Source organism: Telopea speciosissima, chromosome 2 (assembly GCF_018873765.1).
Source record: "Telopea speciosissima isolate NSW1024214 ecotype Mountain lineage chromosome 2, Tspe_v1, whole genome shotgun sequence".
Classification (NCBI taxonomy): domain Eukaryota; kingdom Viridiplantae; phylum Streptophyta; class Magnoliopsida; order Proteales; family Proteaceae; genus Telopea; species Telopea speciosissima.
In genome coordinates this window covers 69,663,129-69,680,496 of record NC_057917.1, presented here as the reverse complement: position 1 = coordinate 69,680,496, position 17,368 = coordinate 69,663,129, and the positions used below count along the sequence as shown (strand labels likewise).

The following is a 17,368-nucleotide window of genomic DNA, read 5'->3' as shown; positions in this document are numbered from 1 at the left end:
CTACATAGACTATAAGAAGAGTGATCTTATCTCCATTTCGCTTGATGAACAAAGTATGATTAGCATTACTCTGTTTGTATCCTACAGAGATCATTGCTTTATGGAACCTGCCAAACCAAGCCCGAAGAGATTGTTTCAGCCCATATAATGCTCGCTTCAACCTACAAACCTTCCCATGAGTCTTGTCACAAGAAAAACTTAGAGGAATCTCCATATAAACTTCCTCTTCCAGCTCTCCATGGAGAAAGGCATTTTTCACGTCCAATTGTTGTAAATCCCAGCCTAGATTGACAGCATATGACAGTAAAACCCAAACAATATTCAATTTTGTAACCGGGGAAAATGTCTCCTGGTAGTCCATCCCATAGGTCTGAGTAAAATCCTTAGCCACAAGTCTGGCCTTGTATCTATCTACTGTCCCGTCCACCTTTTGCTTAACAACAAACACCCATTTACAGCCGACTAGTTTCTTGCCCAGAGGAAGAACCACTACCTCCCACGTCTCATTTTTGGATAAGGCCTTCATGTCTTCCATAATGGCTGCTTTCCACTTTGGATTTGCAATTGCCTCCTGCCATTTTTGTGGAATAAAAACAAAGAAAAGAGAAGATACAAATGCACAATAGGAAGAAGACAAGAAATCATAGGAAACAACATTGGAGATGGGATGTTGGGTACAAGACCTAATGCCTTTACGAACAGCACTAGGTAATTCAAGAGAAGGATCCTTACCAGATGGTGGAGCAGGCTCTGGATCAAGTTCTGACGATTGGAGAAGAGGTACAGTAGTGGTGGAGTCTCAACTTGCTCCTTGTGCTTCCGGGTATAGACTTTATCAACAGGGATCTAACTTACAGGTCTACGCTCCCCCTGAACAGAAACCAAACTAGATGCTGGAGTGGGGACTGGAGGAGATGGCTCCCCCTGAATGGGAACCGGTAGTATAGCAGGCACATCTTCAAATATTCGATCATGCTCCCTCTGAAGAGGTGGTTGAGAATAATAAGCTAGGGACTCATGGAAGACAATGTCCATAATAACCAGAGTGTGCCGAGTATGAGGATGATAGCATTTGTATCCTTTCTGGGTAGCGAAATAGCCCAAAAAAATACATCTAATGCTACGAGGGTCAAACTTGCCATGAGGATGATGGTTGCGAGCATAACAAACACAGCCAAATATTTTTGGTGGCACCACAAAGGAAGAAGGACCCTGGAGAATGTCAATAGGAGCACGGCCAGCAAGAACACGTGTAGGTATACGGTTTATGAGGTAGGCAGCGGTAAGGATGTCAACATAGCTGGTCTAATAAAGAATGCCATTTTCAGCCAAATATGCTTGGAACTGACCCTTCATGTACTCTCGACCATTGTCACTTTGCAGAATTTTTAGGGTAGCATTGAATTGGGTCTGAACCATACGACGAAAGAGCCGAAAACAGTGAAAAACCTCACTCTTGTGCTGCATCATGTACACCCAGGTAGTACGAGTATAACAATCTATAAATGAGACAACCCATCTATGACCAGAAATAGAAACACGACGGGCAGGGCCCCACACATCAGTATGAACTAAAGCAAAAGGGGAATAACTGGAATGAGTATGTTTGGCCAAAACACAGGCTTCACATAAAAACTCGTCCGTTTTACAAGCTTTGACGAACTGAGGAAATAAAAGAGCTAAATTTCTAAGGGGAAGATGACCAAGCCGGCAATGCCAAAGATGGAGGTCAGAAGACGTGGCTGAAAGTAACTGATGGCCTGGAGATGAAGCTGGAGGAAGAGAAGTCTGACCCGTGTCGAGTAAGTGGAGACCACCATGTACCTTTTCCCCACCAATCGCTGTCACCAGGTCCTGTATGATGCAGTGAGAAGGAAAAAAGGTGACCTTGCAATTTAAATTTTTTGTAAGACTTCTAATTGAAAGAAGATTAGTAGAAAAGGAGGGAACATGCAAAACAGAATTTAATGTAAGGGAAGGAGAGCAGCGAATGGAACCCTTTCCAGAGATAGGAGAAAGGGAGCCATTAGCTACTCGAATAGTGTCTTGCTCAGAAGAGGGAAAATACTGGTGAACAATATGGAAGGAACCAGTCATGTGGTTAGTAGTACCGGAGTCAATAATCCAGGGACTGGAGATAGCCGATGCACAATAACCACTGACTGGAATACTTGAAGCAAAGTGAGAACCAGAATGGGCAGCAGGTGCAAAAGCCGCAGTAGAGGCAGCGGAAGAGGCTTGGATCATGCGACGGAAAGCTAGAAGATCATCCAGAGTGAGACCAACGTCTGTAGAAGGGGCAGCAGTAGCAGCAACAATAGCTTCAGTATGATGAGCCTTGGATTTGGGCTTCCCACGACCACGTTTACTCTCAAAGTTAGCAAGTTTCCCATGTAATTTCCAGCATTGAGCCTTAGTATGGTAGGGTTTGTTGCAGTGTTCACACTTAACGGGCTCTTTTGAGGCAGCATTACCACCATCAGTAATGGTAAGAGAAGAAGGGCTGGAAGCAGCTTGCAAGGTAGATCGCTCAACAGTAGAAGAAGTCAACATAGCAGCCCGACGAGTCTCCTCGGTATGAACCAAAGCAAAGGACTGCTTTAGTGTAGGAAAAGGAGGCCGGCTAAGAACTTGCACTCGAACGGATCATACTCTACATTGAGACCTACCAAGAAGTCATACACATGGATTTTGTCGACGTGTTTGCGATAGTCAGCAATATCAGTAGCAGTAGAGGGCTGAAAATCGGAGTAATGATCCAATTGCTGCCATAAACTTTTGAGGGCAGCATAGTACTGAGATACGAACAGCTCCTTTTGAGTGGTGCCATGAACCTTCTTGCGAATCTCATACACCTGAGCATCATTCCCGACCTGCCCGTAAATCTCCTTGGCAGTGCTCCAGATTTGATGGGCTATTTCCAGAAGTAAGTAGTTGCTGGAGAGGTCCGGTTGCATAGAGTGAAGCAAATAGGACATGACCATAGCATCATGAGACATCCACCTGTCTTGTAGAGAACCAGGATTTGCTGGCATGGTGTGACTCCAAAGAATATGGCCAGTAAGCCCTCGACCAGCAATGGTCAAATATGTAGACCGAGACCACATGAGATAATTAGTGCCATCGAGCTTAATAGGAGCAGCAAGGGGAAGAAATCTGTCCGGGTCTGTCCATCAATCCCAGAAGTTGCAGAAGAAGAATCGGAGCCTGTCATGCTTGCAGCCAACTAAACACTTGAAGCAGTAATGAAGGACGCAGCCAGCCAAGGAGAAAAAATTTTGGAATTGATAGGAGAGAGAAATCGATCCAAATATTGAAGAAATCCTGATGGTGGCCAAAAATTCAGAACCAGAGGCTGAAAGCAAGGTCGAGTGGCCTCCTTGATGGTAGTAAACTCCTCTGAAAAAAAAAAGCGCAACAGCAAGCAGCCCCTAACCCAAAAATCGATAGATGTCAAGGTTTTAGAAAACCCTGAAAGAGAGATCGATTGGGGCTAGGGATCTTCAAAAAAACTGTAGAGGTGGATAGATGCTGGTGATGGTTGCTGATGAAGCTCTAACAAGTGAAGATCAACCGGAAAAAAAAAGAGAGTAGAGGCTTGATCTTCAAAAAATATTGGAGAACTCCAATATCGCAAAGAAAGGGGCAGCACCTATCGAATAGAAGCAAAGGTTAGGTCATGGAAAAAGGTGGTAGGTTTGAGGGCAGCAACTAGATCATATGATCACCTTATTAGTGCTGACCTAAGGTGAAGGATGAGAACCAAGAACAAAAGGAGAGAAGAACGACGGAAAGGGGGAGGGAGGAAAAAACGATGGGAGGGTGGTGGGTTTTGAAAACTTAGATCAGAGATTTGGCTTTGATGCCATGTTAACAAAACAGAAATTTAGGAATGGCTTGAATGATCAATGTGATCATCAAGCAATATATTTATAACTCTCAAGTAGAGGACAGAATTACAAATAAACCCCCCATATAGGCATATAGCCAACCAACTATACTGGCTATGGGGAAAAATACCCAAAAATACCCAAAATACCCTTTCAGGTTATATAATTCAACAGAAACATAAATAAATTAATAAAACCCAAACCAAAACTAAAACTAACTCCTCTTGCTGTATAGGCTAAGAATGGAGTGTCCCAGTGCATTAATATCACTAATTAAAGAAAGAAACTGCTAGCAATTAAAAATAATAAAACTAAGAAAAATATCCTCCTAAAAATTAGCCCACGGCTGGGCTGAAGATAAACTTGTGAAATCCTGGAATTTTGGATTCTGTAAGCCATTTAAATGACCTCCAACTGGTCCCACAAACTGTATGTTGATAAAGTTCCTGATTTTCAGGAATTCCAGAATCACAAGCTTTAAAACCTCCTTCAAATAGGTCCCCTATTGGGAGAACTGCTGCTGGTTCATTGAACCTGGTCACCCAATTAATTGGATTGTATTTTGAACCAGAAAAGTTAAAATCTGGACCAAACCAGTCCTGCATTTTTAACTTTTCAAAGCACAATGGTTTCAAAAGACCTATTCCATGGCATCCAAACTAGGCGATGGGTCTCATAAGAAGGTTCATCTATGAGATAGAGGAATAAGCATGATTCATCCAAGTTCTTATGGCTCCCTACTCATTGATTCTCTACCGTTCTTTGAAGCTTGACATAGAAGAAAAAATGTAACTATCTATGCAAATAAATAAACTGATCACTAACAATTTACTTTCCCATGCCTACCCTTAGGTCTTCCAATAGGCTCTGATTGAAACACAAAGTTTTATGGCCCCTCAATTTTGTGCCAAAATCTGTAATATAATGCAGGAAAAGTAAAAAATTCACTTATTTTATTTTACGTCCAGGTGCTTTATGTTAAAACAAATGGATCCTTAATAAAGAATGCTGAAGAAGTCTCCTTTTTATCAAGCCTTAGAACTGCTTATGTAATGCATGCTTATGTTTGGAGGTTCTAAACTTCTGAAGACCCTTTTTTTGGATAGGCTGTCTTCTCATTTCACTGTCTTTAGGATTTTCCATTTGGTTGATGGAGTGAAAGTTCTCCCAAATCAAGGGAAAAAAAAGAGCATCCCAGTTTATGAGGCTCCCGCAACTGCGGGGTCTGGGAGGGCAAATGTACGCAGCCTTACCCCCCGCTTCGTAGAGAGGCTGTTTTCATGTGTCAAACCCGCAACCTGATGGTTGCAATAGCACAACTTAACCGTTGTGCCAAGTCAAGAAAGAGTGTAAAAATATGAAATGAGGAAAGAAAAGGTACTTCAGAGTTTGAACTGTTAAACAAAAGAAATCCAATCATGATGTCTGCTTCCAAGATTTTTGTTTCACATTCTTTGCCGGAGTTACACTTATTTAACAAGTTGGAGTTTTGGAGAGAGAAATTGCTTTTAATATATAAGAAAATAAAACAAACAAGTTGGTCAAACCATAATCAGGTGTCTTGGTAGTTAAGTGTCATGAAGTGCTTCCTTTCTCAAGGATCTGTAGGAAATATATTTGCAGGAGAAACTGTCTTACGAAGGTGATGCAGAAACATCACCAAAAGTGGCTTATTTTGATGGGAATAAGTATAGGGTTAGGTTATATACATGTTGGGCCTTTGATCCCATGGGTTTTCTATGTAATAGGCCACTTTTATGGGCCTAAAATATGGGTAAATAGGTTGCATACGGGATCAGTTGTTTTAGTTCCGTACTTAGTTTATTTTGGTATTTTTGTTCATAAATTAAATCTGTTCAACCAATGGTTCAATTTAAGTGTTTAGTGGGGTGGGGTTGGATTAGGGCTCTGTTTTGAGTCAATTTCAGTTTCCTAGTCAATTTAAGTTACCAAATAGGTTAAGGATTGGGTTAGGCCTTTCCTTTTTAGTGTAGGAGTCTATTTTTGAGTCTTTTATATAAAATTGTAAGGTGGGCAAGCATTGAACACGAATTTTGATATTAATGAAAAGCTTTTGTTGCTCTTCTTCTCCATGGAAGATTTTTGTTTTGTGTTTGATCAAGGCTGGTGGGATCAGTGTTTGATCCGATAGACACCTTGCGGTGGGAAGCCCGGGTAGTTCATTGGTGGGATTGGTGTTTGATCCAATCAACACCTTGCGGTGTGAAGCCCGGGTGGTTCTTTGAAGCTTTCTTTCAATTCTTTAAAGATCTCCTTCAAGTTCGAGATCAGGATTCAAGATTTATTCAAGATCCTTTAACCAACTGAGCTGCCCTTGCAACAATAGAAAGTTTGAATTATCCCATCGATACCCATTCTTCTCCTAATCCTCCAAACCACCCCAAAACCCTAATTTTCCACCCATCTCTTGAAACCATCTCATCTCCCAAAATTCTTAACAAACCATTCAGCTAGCAACACCTTCACATAATTGGATCGAGTAATCTCCTGCCCAATTGGAATACTCAAACCAAGTTGTTTTCCATTACCCGATTCAAACCACATCATCCCACCTATTTCTGGAGATCATCTTATTACCCAAATTCTTCATAGACCAATCCAACCATCAGAAACACACCATACCTAAATCTAATTTCATTCCCTACACTAGGAATAATTTATCCAAATCCTAGCCCCAAATTCCCATCCTAAACCCTAGATCCCCTTCTTTTCCTCTTTTTCAAAACCTGAAACCCTAGCCAAACCTTAACCCTAATTTCACTAAAAACCCTATTTTGACCTAGCCGATTCACCTGTTCATAACAGATCCTGGTTTACTGGCTCCTAGTTGGTCTTCTACCAATCTAGGACTACATTAAGTGGTACTAATCCCGTATGCAACCTAATTACCCATATTTTAGGTCCATAAAAGTGGCCTATTACATAGAAAACCCATTGGATCAAAGGCCCAACATGTATATAACCTAACCCTAAACTTATTCCCATCAAAATAAGTCTCTTTTGATGATGTATCTGCATCAGAAGGTTACCAAGATGCCCATCAATTTGAGACATCATTTTTTTTTTTTTTTGGGGGGGGGGGGGGGGGGGAGTATATGGTTTAGCTATCAGTTCATCTGTATAAGGGGGACCCTTTGAATTGGCCACATTCCAAATTTGGTGGCCCACCTTAACTGTATGCCATCAACCTACTTTTTAATAGATCAACTCTTCAAGCATTTTTCATATTATTCCACGTGGCAAACTTCTTTCATGCTGAATCTTGCCATATGAGTAGATGGTGACCTGGGATACATGTGACCTTTACTGGGTGTTACCCTGGCTGCCATGTGGCCAATCTCTTACCCATCCTGCCAAGCTTAGCAGGACCATATAAATAAAGCAAGGGTGTGCATACAGATTCAGATAGGTCAAAAGAAAATGGTCTGTGTAGACCGAGGAGAATGAAAGCTTCCTTATGAGTTCACTTTGGGAACCATTCTACACTAGAATCAGCGTTCATATTGTAATGCCTCGTCACAGCTTGAATATAACGAGGAGGGGTGTGACCATATAGGGATACAATTATCAATGTAGCTCAAGGAACTTAAGTGCAGAAGGTAGGATTGTTGGCTACCGTTTCACGTAAAAGCTCAAACTGTTAGTGAAGGGCAGTATCAATGTATACATCAACAAGGAGGAGCATTAGAGAAGCTGATGTGGTAGAATTCATTTCAATGAATCCCAATATGTTGTATGAAGTTCATGCTTATGACCCTGGATAGAAAGAAATGGACAAATAGGATGAATTAGCCGAACCCAAATAATTAGGAGGGGCTTGAATTGTGAAGAATATGAATCTGAGTTAAAGAAAGTCTAAATTATTATTTATAGAGAGTGAGAGAGAGAGATTGCATTTAAAAATGGAAAAGGATTAGTGGCAAAGGTCTTTAGACTTCCTTGTTTTCAAGGATGTTTACTTGATATTTAGAGAGGGGATTGATTATTTTGTGACACATTTTGCTCATATATTTCAGATTGTATGTTTGCCTGGCAGATAATAAATGATCATTTTTTTTGTAGATAAAACTAGTCCTGCTGATGTTGGGCTCAAGGAGGATAACTCAGATGATGATCGGAGCCACGGTTTTTTTGGGCCCAATGCAGATCATGATTTCGACAGGATAGCTCGATATGCTCAAACCATAAGATACTTGGAAATATTTGAAACTGAAAGCTTTAATGTAAGTTTCACCGGCTTCTTCCCACCTGACCTTTTATAAGCATTCGGTTTTGATCCTCCATCAAGTGGAGCTCAATATAAGTATTGTACATAAATGTAGTTTAATGTCTAGGAAGGTATGCCTGTCTCCATGCTGCATATATGCATGGGGAATTTAAGTAGACTCTTGTTATCACAAAACTAGGCACACCATATCTGAAATGTTATAAGAAATGGCTTGAAAGTGTTGAATAACTGAAACATTATCTGCGATTTGCTGTTAGTCAAAGGGAAAGAGGGAGAGCCAGGGAGGTATCAATTTGAATATCTTTTTCATTTGAGCATGTCAATGGTAAGAAAATAAACTGCATAAAAGTTTAAGAGCCCAATGTCATTCTAAATTGCACTCTTCTAAAGGGAAAAAATTTATTTGGGTTTAAAGTCATTTTTGTTAAAGTAATCATAACTCTGCATTCATAAGTAGACACTGGATTTTACTGTATGTGTTAATTTCAGTTGAAAGATTTTACATTTATCCGACATTGAAAAATGATGAAGTATTTGGTTAATTCATTATCCTCCCCGTCTAGTAAATTAGATTTTTTTTTTGTTTTTGTTTTTTTGGGTGAGATAACACACAATTTATTGAAATGAGAAAGAGATAGACAGGAGCAGTAGTATACCAAGAACAAGATCCCCAAGGGACTAACCCCTCAGAGTCCCTATTTGTATATGGGATTTCCCAGTTAATCCCTTCCCTAGCAAGCTCATCAGCAAGAGAGTTGGCCGACTGAAACCTCGAAGAGAAGGAAAAGTTTGCTTGCAGCAACAATGACCTGGCTCTCTAATGAGATGGATATCTCTATGAGGGCCACTATTACTATCTCACAGCCAGCCAGCCAATCATGGACATAGAATCTCCTTCAACAATAACGTCCAACCAACCACTGGAAATGGCTATCTAAATCCCCTGAATGACCACTCTAAACTCAGCAATAACTGAACAATTGCAGCCAATGGGGTTGGAGAATACAAGCCGGGTGAGACTCTCACCATCCTAATGACGCCACCTATCCCACTGGCCCTAGGTTAGACATTGAGCATCCATCAACATTGGTCCCCCTTACCAAATGGTTGGACTGCCAGAAATTCATCAGATCTCGAATCCCCTGTGAGAGGTTCCAGTTATGACCAAAGGAAGTCAATAGGTGACCTCAGATAGTTCTCGGAAAGGCACAATGGGTAAAAAAAATGATTGAGAGTCTCCCCACCTGACACGCATGGTACAAACTTGTGAAAAGATAAAATTCCTTCAACCCTTCGTCCCTTCCCCCTCACGTCTGCAATCTGTCACAAGTGCTTACCTTTTCTTGGATCACCTCCCAAGTCAATACCTTATAGTTTGGAGGAGCCTGAAGTAGTTTAATAGGGTAAGCTCTGTTGTTTTCGGGATGGTTAATAGGTGCCATAAAGCAAGATCATTATGAAAAGGAACCTTCATTTGTGAGGATCCATAGGTGCACATAAGGTTCATTGGAGGGCAGTGGGCTCAAGTATGTACCTGGAAGGTCCGTCTCCTTCCAGCTTGCACTCCAATGGGGGGAATGGAACAAAGAAAAGAATGTCATCCTTGAAACTCCCATATAATTCTGAAATATCTGACTACTACATTTCTCTAATTTTTAGCATCTTTAAGGAAATTCGAAGCGGGGGCAAGGCTGCATACGTATCTGCCCCTCCCCAGACCCTGCTGTGGCGGGAGCCTCGTGCACTGGGTATGCCTTCTTTTTTAAAGGAGAGTCGAATGATGCACAAGATATGATATTAGAAGTGAAATAATCTCAATTCTATTAAATCCACCAGGCTGGTTGGTGGAAACAATCAACCGAGTAAACGTCAGTGTCAGCATATCAGGTTGAAGTCGGAGGCTTTCTGCCTCCAAGAAGAAGGGCAGATGAAGGAGAAAAGCTGACAAGGTGATTTGGGGAAGGGTGGAAAGTGGAAACAATCAACTTATTAAACGTCAGTGTCAGCATATCAGGTTGAAGTTGGAGGCTTTCTGCCTCCAAGAAGAAGGGCAGATGAAGGAGAAAGCTGACAAGGTGATTTGGAAAGGGTGGGGGTTACTTCCAATGCCTTCTTTCTGATTTGACCTTTTGGAGTTCTACTGACACTGGTTCATCTTGGCTCATAACATGCCAAATTTCCTTATTTCTCAGCATCATTCAGTACAACCACTTATAGATACAAAATAGAGCTATTTCTTGTGGTCAAAACATTTATTAACATTTTCTTAGTCAGCAAATGTTTGGGAAGAATTTTGGACTCTTATGACATGAGTGGCGTTTGTTTTGCAGATGTGCATATTCTGCATGCCAAAGTCAACTGTTATGGCACTCCATGATCATCCAGGGATGACTGTCTTGAGCAAGCTTCTTTATGGCTCCATGCATGTGAAGGCCTACGACTGGGTTGAGCCAGCTTGCATACGAAAAAGTATGGGACCAGGGTGCCCTCAAGGTGTGCTTCCAAAACTCAATTTATGAATTTTGGGGCACAAGTTTCTAGAGCATCTGTTCTATATTGCCTGAGGTAGTTTTAGCATATCCTACTTTAAAATTTGTCTGAAACAATAAGATGTTCAATAATACAATTGTTAGGGTACTCCATCCTCTATCAGAATTGGTGCCATCCACTCTTATCAATACGGAAAATCCAGTTGACATTCCCCGCCTAAGGGATCTGTTAGACCTGAATTTATTCTGAGCAAATGAGTTTAACCATGGATTTCTGACAATTAATGAGTCTTGCAGTCTTGCAAAGGAGTACATTCATCAGCTGCTAATCATCGTTCAATCTGGCCAACTCTTGGTCTAAGGTGATCTGCCTTGTACCATTTGTTGGAAACTTGGAACATATGATCTGATAAGCATTAATCTGTTTCACAATGAAGACGTGAGTTAATTTAAGTATATTTGTACTTGAATGGCCCTCTTCTGTCATGTTGAATGAATGAAACTGAGAGAAAATACTTTTGTTTTGACAAGAATCAGTTGAAGGGGTGAGAAACCACAATGTCTCTGTAATACATGGCCCCAATTTGCAAAAGTACTTAAGGGGGGAAAAAGAAGAGAAGAGCTCGAATCACTCTGATAATCAAATTCCAGTTAGGCTTGGTTTGGATCATCCGGATCCAAATCATTGGGAATATGACCTATTACATTGAATCAAATGAAGATGATTGGTATCATGGGAATTGCGTGTTTCTACCACCCAGATCTGATTCCCGCAACCATAGTGATGTAGATCCTGGCCAGAAGAAGAAGCACAAGAACCAGACCCAGCTGGCCCTTCGAACCAGGTTCTTTTGGACCAGAACTTGACCAGCTCGAGCCAGCCCAGCAGGGCTCCTAGAAGCTGCCCAAAGATGCACCACGATTTTGACAGCCTTTTCCCTTGACCAGTCAACTAGGATTGCTGCACCTTAGTTTCTATTTTCATGATTGTAACCTTTAGTAGTTACTAAATTTACTAGTTTGTAATTCTGTTCCTTGCATGTTGGTTGAACTATAAAGCCTTAGTAGTTTCTAATTTTAATTACCTTCTATTTTAGTTAGGTTTTAGTAAGTTTCTATTTCCCTACTTTCTATTGGCTAGCCATCGATTATGGGAGATATCCTCGTTTCAACAGCTGGGATAGCTGTGGGTGAGAGACCTAGGCTGAGAAAGCCATTCCCCTACTCCCTTTCTTCTATCTTCTCCTCCTATCTTCTCCCTGTTCTGCTCGATCTCCTTTAGTACTGCTGCTATTGTTTGTGACTGCAACAATTCATTAAAAACTCAACCTGAAGATCAGAATCCATCCTCAGTTGATACCAAAGGCTGCTGCTGCTACTACCAATCGATTGAAGGATGCTGCTGCTCCTGCAAGTTGATGTGTTGCTGCTACTTTTCGAGTCCCATATCTTCACAACCCTCCATCAGAATCTGTTGAGATTTGGAGAGCAGTTTGAGTTCTCAAGATCCAAAGTCAGCTTTATAGTTTTACTCAGAGACTTGGATGCCGTAAAACTCTAAAAACAGAGGCTGAAAGATAAACTCTCTCGCTTTTTGGTGTTTTCTTGTCAGTGAACTTGTTAGGTATTGGCAAGTTTGTTTACCCATTAGTGAACTTAGATTGGCCATACATACCATTAACACCACCTCCAGACTAACCTATGTAGAGTATTCTGCACTTATCCTTTTTGGAATGCCCAAACAAAAGGAAGTGTGAAGCAGTGCAACTGTCCTTTTAGTGGGACTCTTACCTGTGGCACACATAACAAATGATTCAAATCAATGATTGCATCAATGCTTTTGTACTGTTGGTTAATTACCTCTTCAAAGTTTTATCCAAAAAAATTACCTCTTCAAAGGTCCTTATCTTGGGGTCTGGAGATTCATGGCCGTCAAAGGCTTGCAACAATATTCAGCAGCTCATATGGCCTACTTTTCAAACTATTCATGTAGATGATTAGGTGAATTCTGACAAAACTTCCCCTTTTCCTTGACAGTTGGATTGGCAAAATTGGCAGTGAACAAAGTTAAAACAGCATCATGTGGCACCTCTGTCTTGTACCCCAAATCTGGAGGTAATATCCATTGTTTCACTGCAATATCCACATGTGCAGCGTTCGACATTCTCACTCCTTCTTACCGAGAAGCTGCTGGCAGGACATGTACCTTCTACCGTGAATATCCTTATTCCAGCTTCCGTAAGTAGCCTATAACTAAAACTCTTGAGAAGATTCAATTTCTATGTTACAAAAAAGCAGTGGACTGAATTATTGACTACTGTTGCAGCAATGGCAGATGGAGCAGGCATAATTGATGGAAAGGAAGAAGACTATGCATGGCTCGAGGTGATCCCCATACCAAATTCTCTCTGTATGAAGAAGGGTGAATATAAGGGGTTCCCTGTTCAAGTTTAGCGCTCTCTCTCTCTCTCTCTCTCTCACTTGCTAACAGCGATTGAATTTGCTTCTGATTTGGAATTTTTGTCTATCCTGAAAATGGAGAAAATGGGTCCTGTTTGGGGCCTTTTTAAGTTGAACACTATAGCTTTGTGTGGCATGGAGACATGAGATTTAACTATTGTCTGTGGTATGTTGTTAATACATAGTTAAGTCTCCCTTTCTCCATAACACTTGCAGAGGTTCTTAGGTTAATGGGATGATGACTCGCAAGAGTTCTTAGTAGAAACTATAGTAGTTGTCTGATCACTTAATGTGGCAATTTGTTTCCCTAAATGGGTTTCACCCTCCTAAGGGTCACCCATTGGACCGGCCATGGGTTGGTTGGTCATAATTGAAAATGGCATTATTCGTTGACTAATGCACAAATGTCCATCAATGATTGGTTTGATGCTAATGACATTTGAACCACTTTAGAGACACCTGTATGATGAGGACTGTCCTTTCGCTTTTTCTCTGAAGAATGATCATCTTGAAGAATGATCATCTTGACTGTTTATGCAGTTTATCTATACCCAATAGCTGCCTAGTGCAATTGGTGAGTTGTGGTGCGCTTCATGCCCATGCTCAGCAGGAGGTTTCGAGTTCAAGTCTCCTGGCTTGCACCTTCCCCCTCTCTATTCCCCCCACCCCTAAAAAAAAGATATATATAAAAGCTCCCAATCCCACACAAAAAAAAAAAAAAGAGATCAAAGAAATTTAGCCATATGATTGTTATTGTGGATTGTTGAGCATAAAAGCTGAGACTGAATCCAATAACAGACAAATAAAATGAGCAGTGGAGTTTGACAATGGCACATGATGAACATTCAAGGATTCTGATATTGAAACACGGGCCAATGAGACATTAGAATCGGGACCAACCCCAACAAAAACTACATCTAAAAAGGAAAAGAAAAGGATAAAAGATAAAGACTTGTCGTGTTGATTGTTTTTAGGGTGCCTTCTTCATCGCAAGCATTACTTATGTAGAACGATTGGGCCACGGGCCCGGTCTAGACCGCCCACAAGGGGCACCGGCCAGACCCTCGCAAAAGGAAGAGAGAGGCGGTCACTTTAAGTGACCGACTCCTCTTGCCTCTATCTAGCTTGGAGAATCCCAATGGGATTCAAACGTGTGGCTGGCCCAAGGTTTATAGCTTTATAAATAGACAGCCTAAAACCCTGGAGAGATTAGATCAGAAATAGAATCTCTCTCCCTCTCTTTCAAGTTCTGCGTTTTTCCTAGGGTTTTCATTCAGTTGCCTAGGGTTTTGTGGTGTGGAGTTTTCTCGTGGAGAGAAGCCTATCATGATCTTGAAGTGCTTGTAACTGCAAGCCGTGCTTGATCATCCCTTCCGCTGCATCTCCACTCCATTCAGGTAAGATCTAAACCTCTGAGATTAATGGATTGGAATGCTCATATGCTAACACCTTATATAGGTGTTGGAAATCTCTTGTAGTTACTAGGTGGTTAAGTAACTTCTCATGCTCTCCCATCTCTCTCATGGGTTGTAACCACCTTTGGGTGTAGAGCAATGGTTAATAAATAATTTTTCTTTTCAACTCTGTTGATCGAAGATGGGCATGATTGGTGAATGGTATTTCGGTCAGATGACCGAAATAGGGTGTAAATAGTACCGGAGAGAACATAGTCCATTATAACAATTTTTTTTTAAAAAAAAAAAAAAAACTAAATTTACACAATTTAGGCTGCCTTGGATAATGCTCTCTGAAAGTGATTTTATTGATTTCTTATTCATCCAGAGCATATTGTGAGCAGAATTGTATTTGAAACGTTGTGCTTTTTTTTTCTTTCTCTTAGAGAGCAGTTCTTGTCTAAAATGTACTTACTGAGCATAGTTTTTTTTTTTTTAATGAAACTAGCAAAATATTACTTAAAAGGAGAAATGTATAGACGGGTTAGAGTACGCTATATTACAATGATTCCAGATTGCACTCAGGGCTAGGTTTTTCATCCTACTAGAAACAGATTCATCCATACACCATTTAACTTTAACTTTAGTGAAGTTGTCAATTTCATCTACTAGTTGAAAAAAAAAAGTTTAATTATGTTTCAAGGTAATTTTTTTTTTTTGGGAGACAGGAGGGGTATCCAACTTTAGGCCGACTACATCCCCCTGGGCTCGTACATGACCCCGGCGCCATGCACGAACCGGGAGCTTTTGGGCCCTAAGTAAATTTTTCTGAGGAGATGGGAGTAGAAGAGGATAAATATCCTTATGATGGAATTTTTATCCGCTGCTGTGCGCATCGTGTGGCGCAGTAACGGCCATGTGTGTACAGCAGGTCACACTATGCACACATGGCCACTACTGCACCACATGATGCGCACAGCAACGCTACAGTTACAACAGCGGATAAAGGTCCTGCCCTCATGATGGCATCAAAAAACTTCGGGTTTGATGTTAGCCCTCGCAGCATGTTTCCACTCTTGCAGAAGTCCAAACAATTCAACATTCATTTTGTGGTGAGTTGATAGGCACGTTGCATATGTTAAAACATTATGCCCAGCTATAAAAATGCAAAATGCCCAACCGGTTAATTCTAGTTAAGTTTCATATATATGTCTGCGCACATCAAACCAGGGAGTTGAAAATCTGGGTTAGCAAAAAAGTATTTTTTTACGGTTCATGAGTAATTTTGTGGTGGTGCGAGAGACGAATCAAAGTATTCCCTCCCTCGGATTCCAGAAATGTTGGACTCCCTCTGATGAATTGGTGTAACTCTATGAATAGAGATGGAATCTGAGATCGAGATTGTTGATGAAGAAGAAATCCAGACAGGTTTGAACAGTGGACTTTCGATGAAGATGACCTCCATCGGTGCAAGCAATGAGAATCTTCAGAACGATGTGTACATTGCAGCAGCGTAAGGTGATTTTGAGAAGTTGCAGAGGTTGGTGGAGTACGAAGGATCTTCAGTGTGTGAGACTGATGGGCTTGGGTATTATTGAGGTTTTGAATCCGATTCTACTTTGATAATTTCTTTGGCTGAATTCACTCTTCTTTCTTTCTTTCTTTATCCTACATTTTGCTTTTAATTCCCACATTCTTCCTTCTGATCTTTGAAAAGTGCTAGAAGTGATTCCATTAAGTTTTATTCTGTTCTGAAAGCACTTTTTCCGTCAGATTACCAAACGCAATCTATTCCATATAATTACTCTCTGTAAACAGAATCAGAAAAAAAAAACACTCATGGGTCAAAAGTACTTTCTGAGAGCAGAATTGCTACCAAACGCAACCTCAACAACTTAATGTGTCATTTGACAACATTCTGCAGGAGTAATTTTGGTGATTTTTTTGTACTGGAGGAACAATTCAGAACTGTAACTGCAGTTGGATTGATTTTATGTTCCCGTGAAGCAATCGGTTCAAATTTTTCTGTGAGAAGAAAAATTAAAATTTTCAGAGACATGGCCATTTACAAGAGATAATTTGCTTCCAATAAATTGAGACACATGAATGAAGGCATAAACCTCTGATGTGATTGTGGGAAGCACAATTTGTTCTTATTTTTCAAGGAAACTTATGTTTCATTTCTCCAGAGTCCAGACTATGTATGGGAAAAAAGTGGAGTTGAGGGAGGAAAGAATAGTGCCAAGCAACCTGGGGTTTCTTTATTCTTGAAATTGGATCTTTAGCTAAAACCAGTTCAGCACTTTTGGAAATGAGTGTTTCTCCATCAAACCTCAAAGATGCTGATGGATCAAATGCACCAAGATCCCCTAATATTAAAACCAATTATGTTCTTTCTTCTTCATGTCATATAAGGTAAAACAAAGAATTAATGAGAAATCATATAATGCATCAAGGAAGAGAGAAAACTACCAATTTACATGTATGCCATTTGTTTGAACCAAGGTAGAGAAGAAAGAACACCTTATGAAGGTCCCATGTTTTGGGATTCTCACAGATACAGTAGTCCCAACTGATGGAAGTGCATATTCACTGTAGATGATGATGAGGCATAAAACACCCCACCTATCAGAGGCTGCCACATGACCGACCTGACCTCAGTCCGAGAACCGAATTGAGCCGAGCAGGAAATCGGGCCGACCCCATCTCCGATAAGTCACCTGACAGAGCCGGACTCGCTCAAGCTAGTCGGTGGCTGAGGCCAAGCTCTGAGCCGAGCTCACACAGGTCAGCCATAAACCCCTGGCCGAGCTGACTGCCAAGACCAACCTCTCGGGCCGACCTCCCAGGCCGACCTCCTAAGCCGACCTCCCAGGTCGAGCCCTC

The 17,368-nt window shown here is 41.0% G+C and overlaps 2 protein-coding genes across 2 annotated transcripts in view; both read left to right on the top strand.

Annotated features, from left to right (window-relative positions):
• Positions 1 to 17,368, top strand: part of LOC122651695 (plant cysteine oxidase 3-like) — a 38,256-nt gene that overhangs the window by 5,903 nt on the left and 14,985 nt on the right. Inside the window, exon 2 of the mRNA XM_043845191.1 lies at positions 1,745 to 1,752. The gene's annotated coding sequence lies outside the window, so the exon portion shown is untranslated. The remainder of the gene's footprint in view (positions 1 to 1,744; positions 1,753 to 17,368) is intronic.
• Positions 7,955 to 13,095, top strand: LOC122651056 (plant cysteine oxidase 3-like). The gene is made up of 4 exons (XM_043844392.1): positions 7,955 to 8,134; positions 10,470 to 10,632; positions 12,642 to 12,866; positions 12,955 to 13,095. The coding sequence occupies exons 1-4, from the start codon at positions 7,955 to 7,957 to the stop codon at positions 13,080 to 13,082; spliced, it is 696 nt and encodes a 231-aa protein (XP_043700327.1). The 3' UTR covers positions 13,083 to 13,095.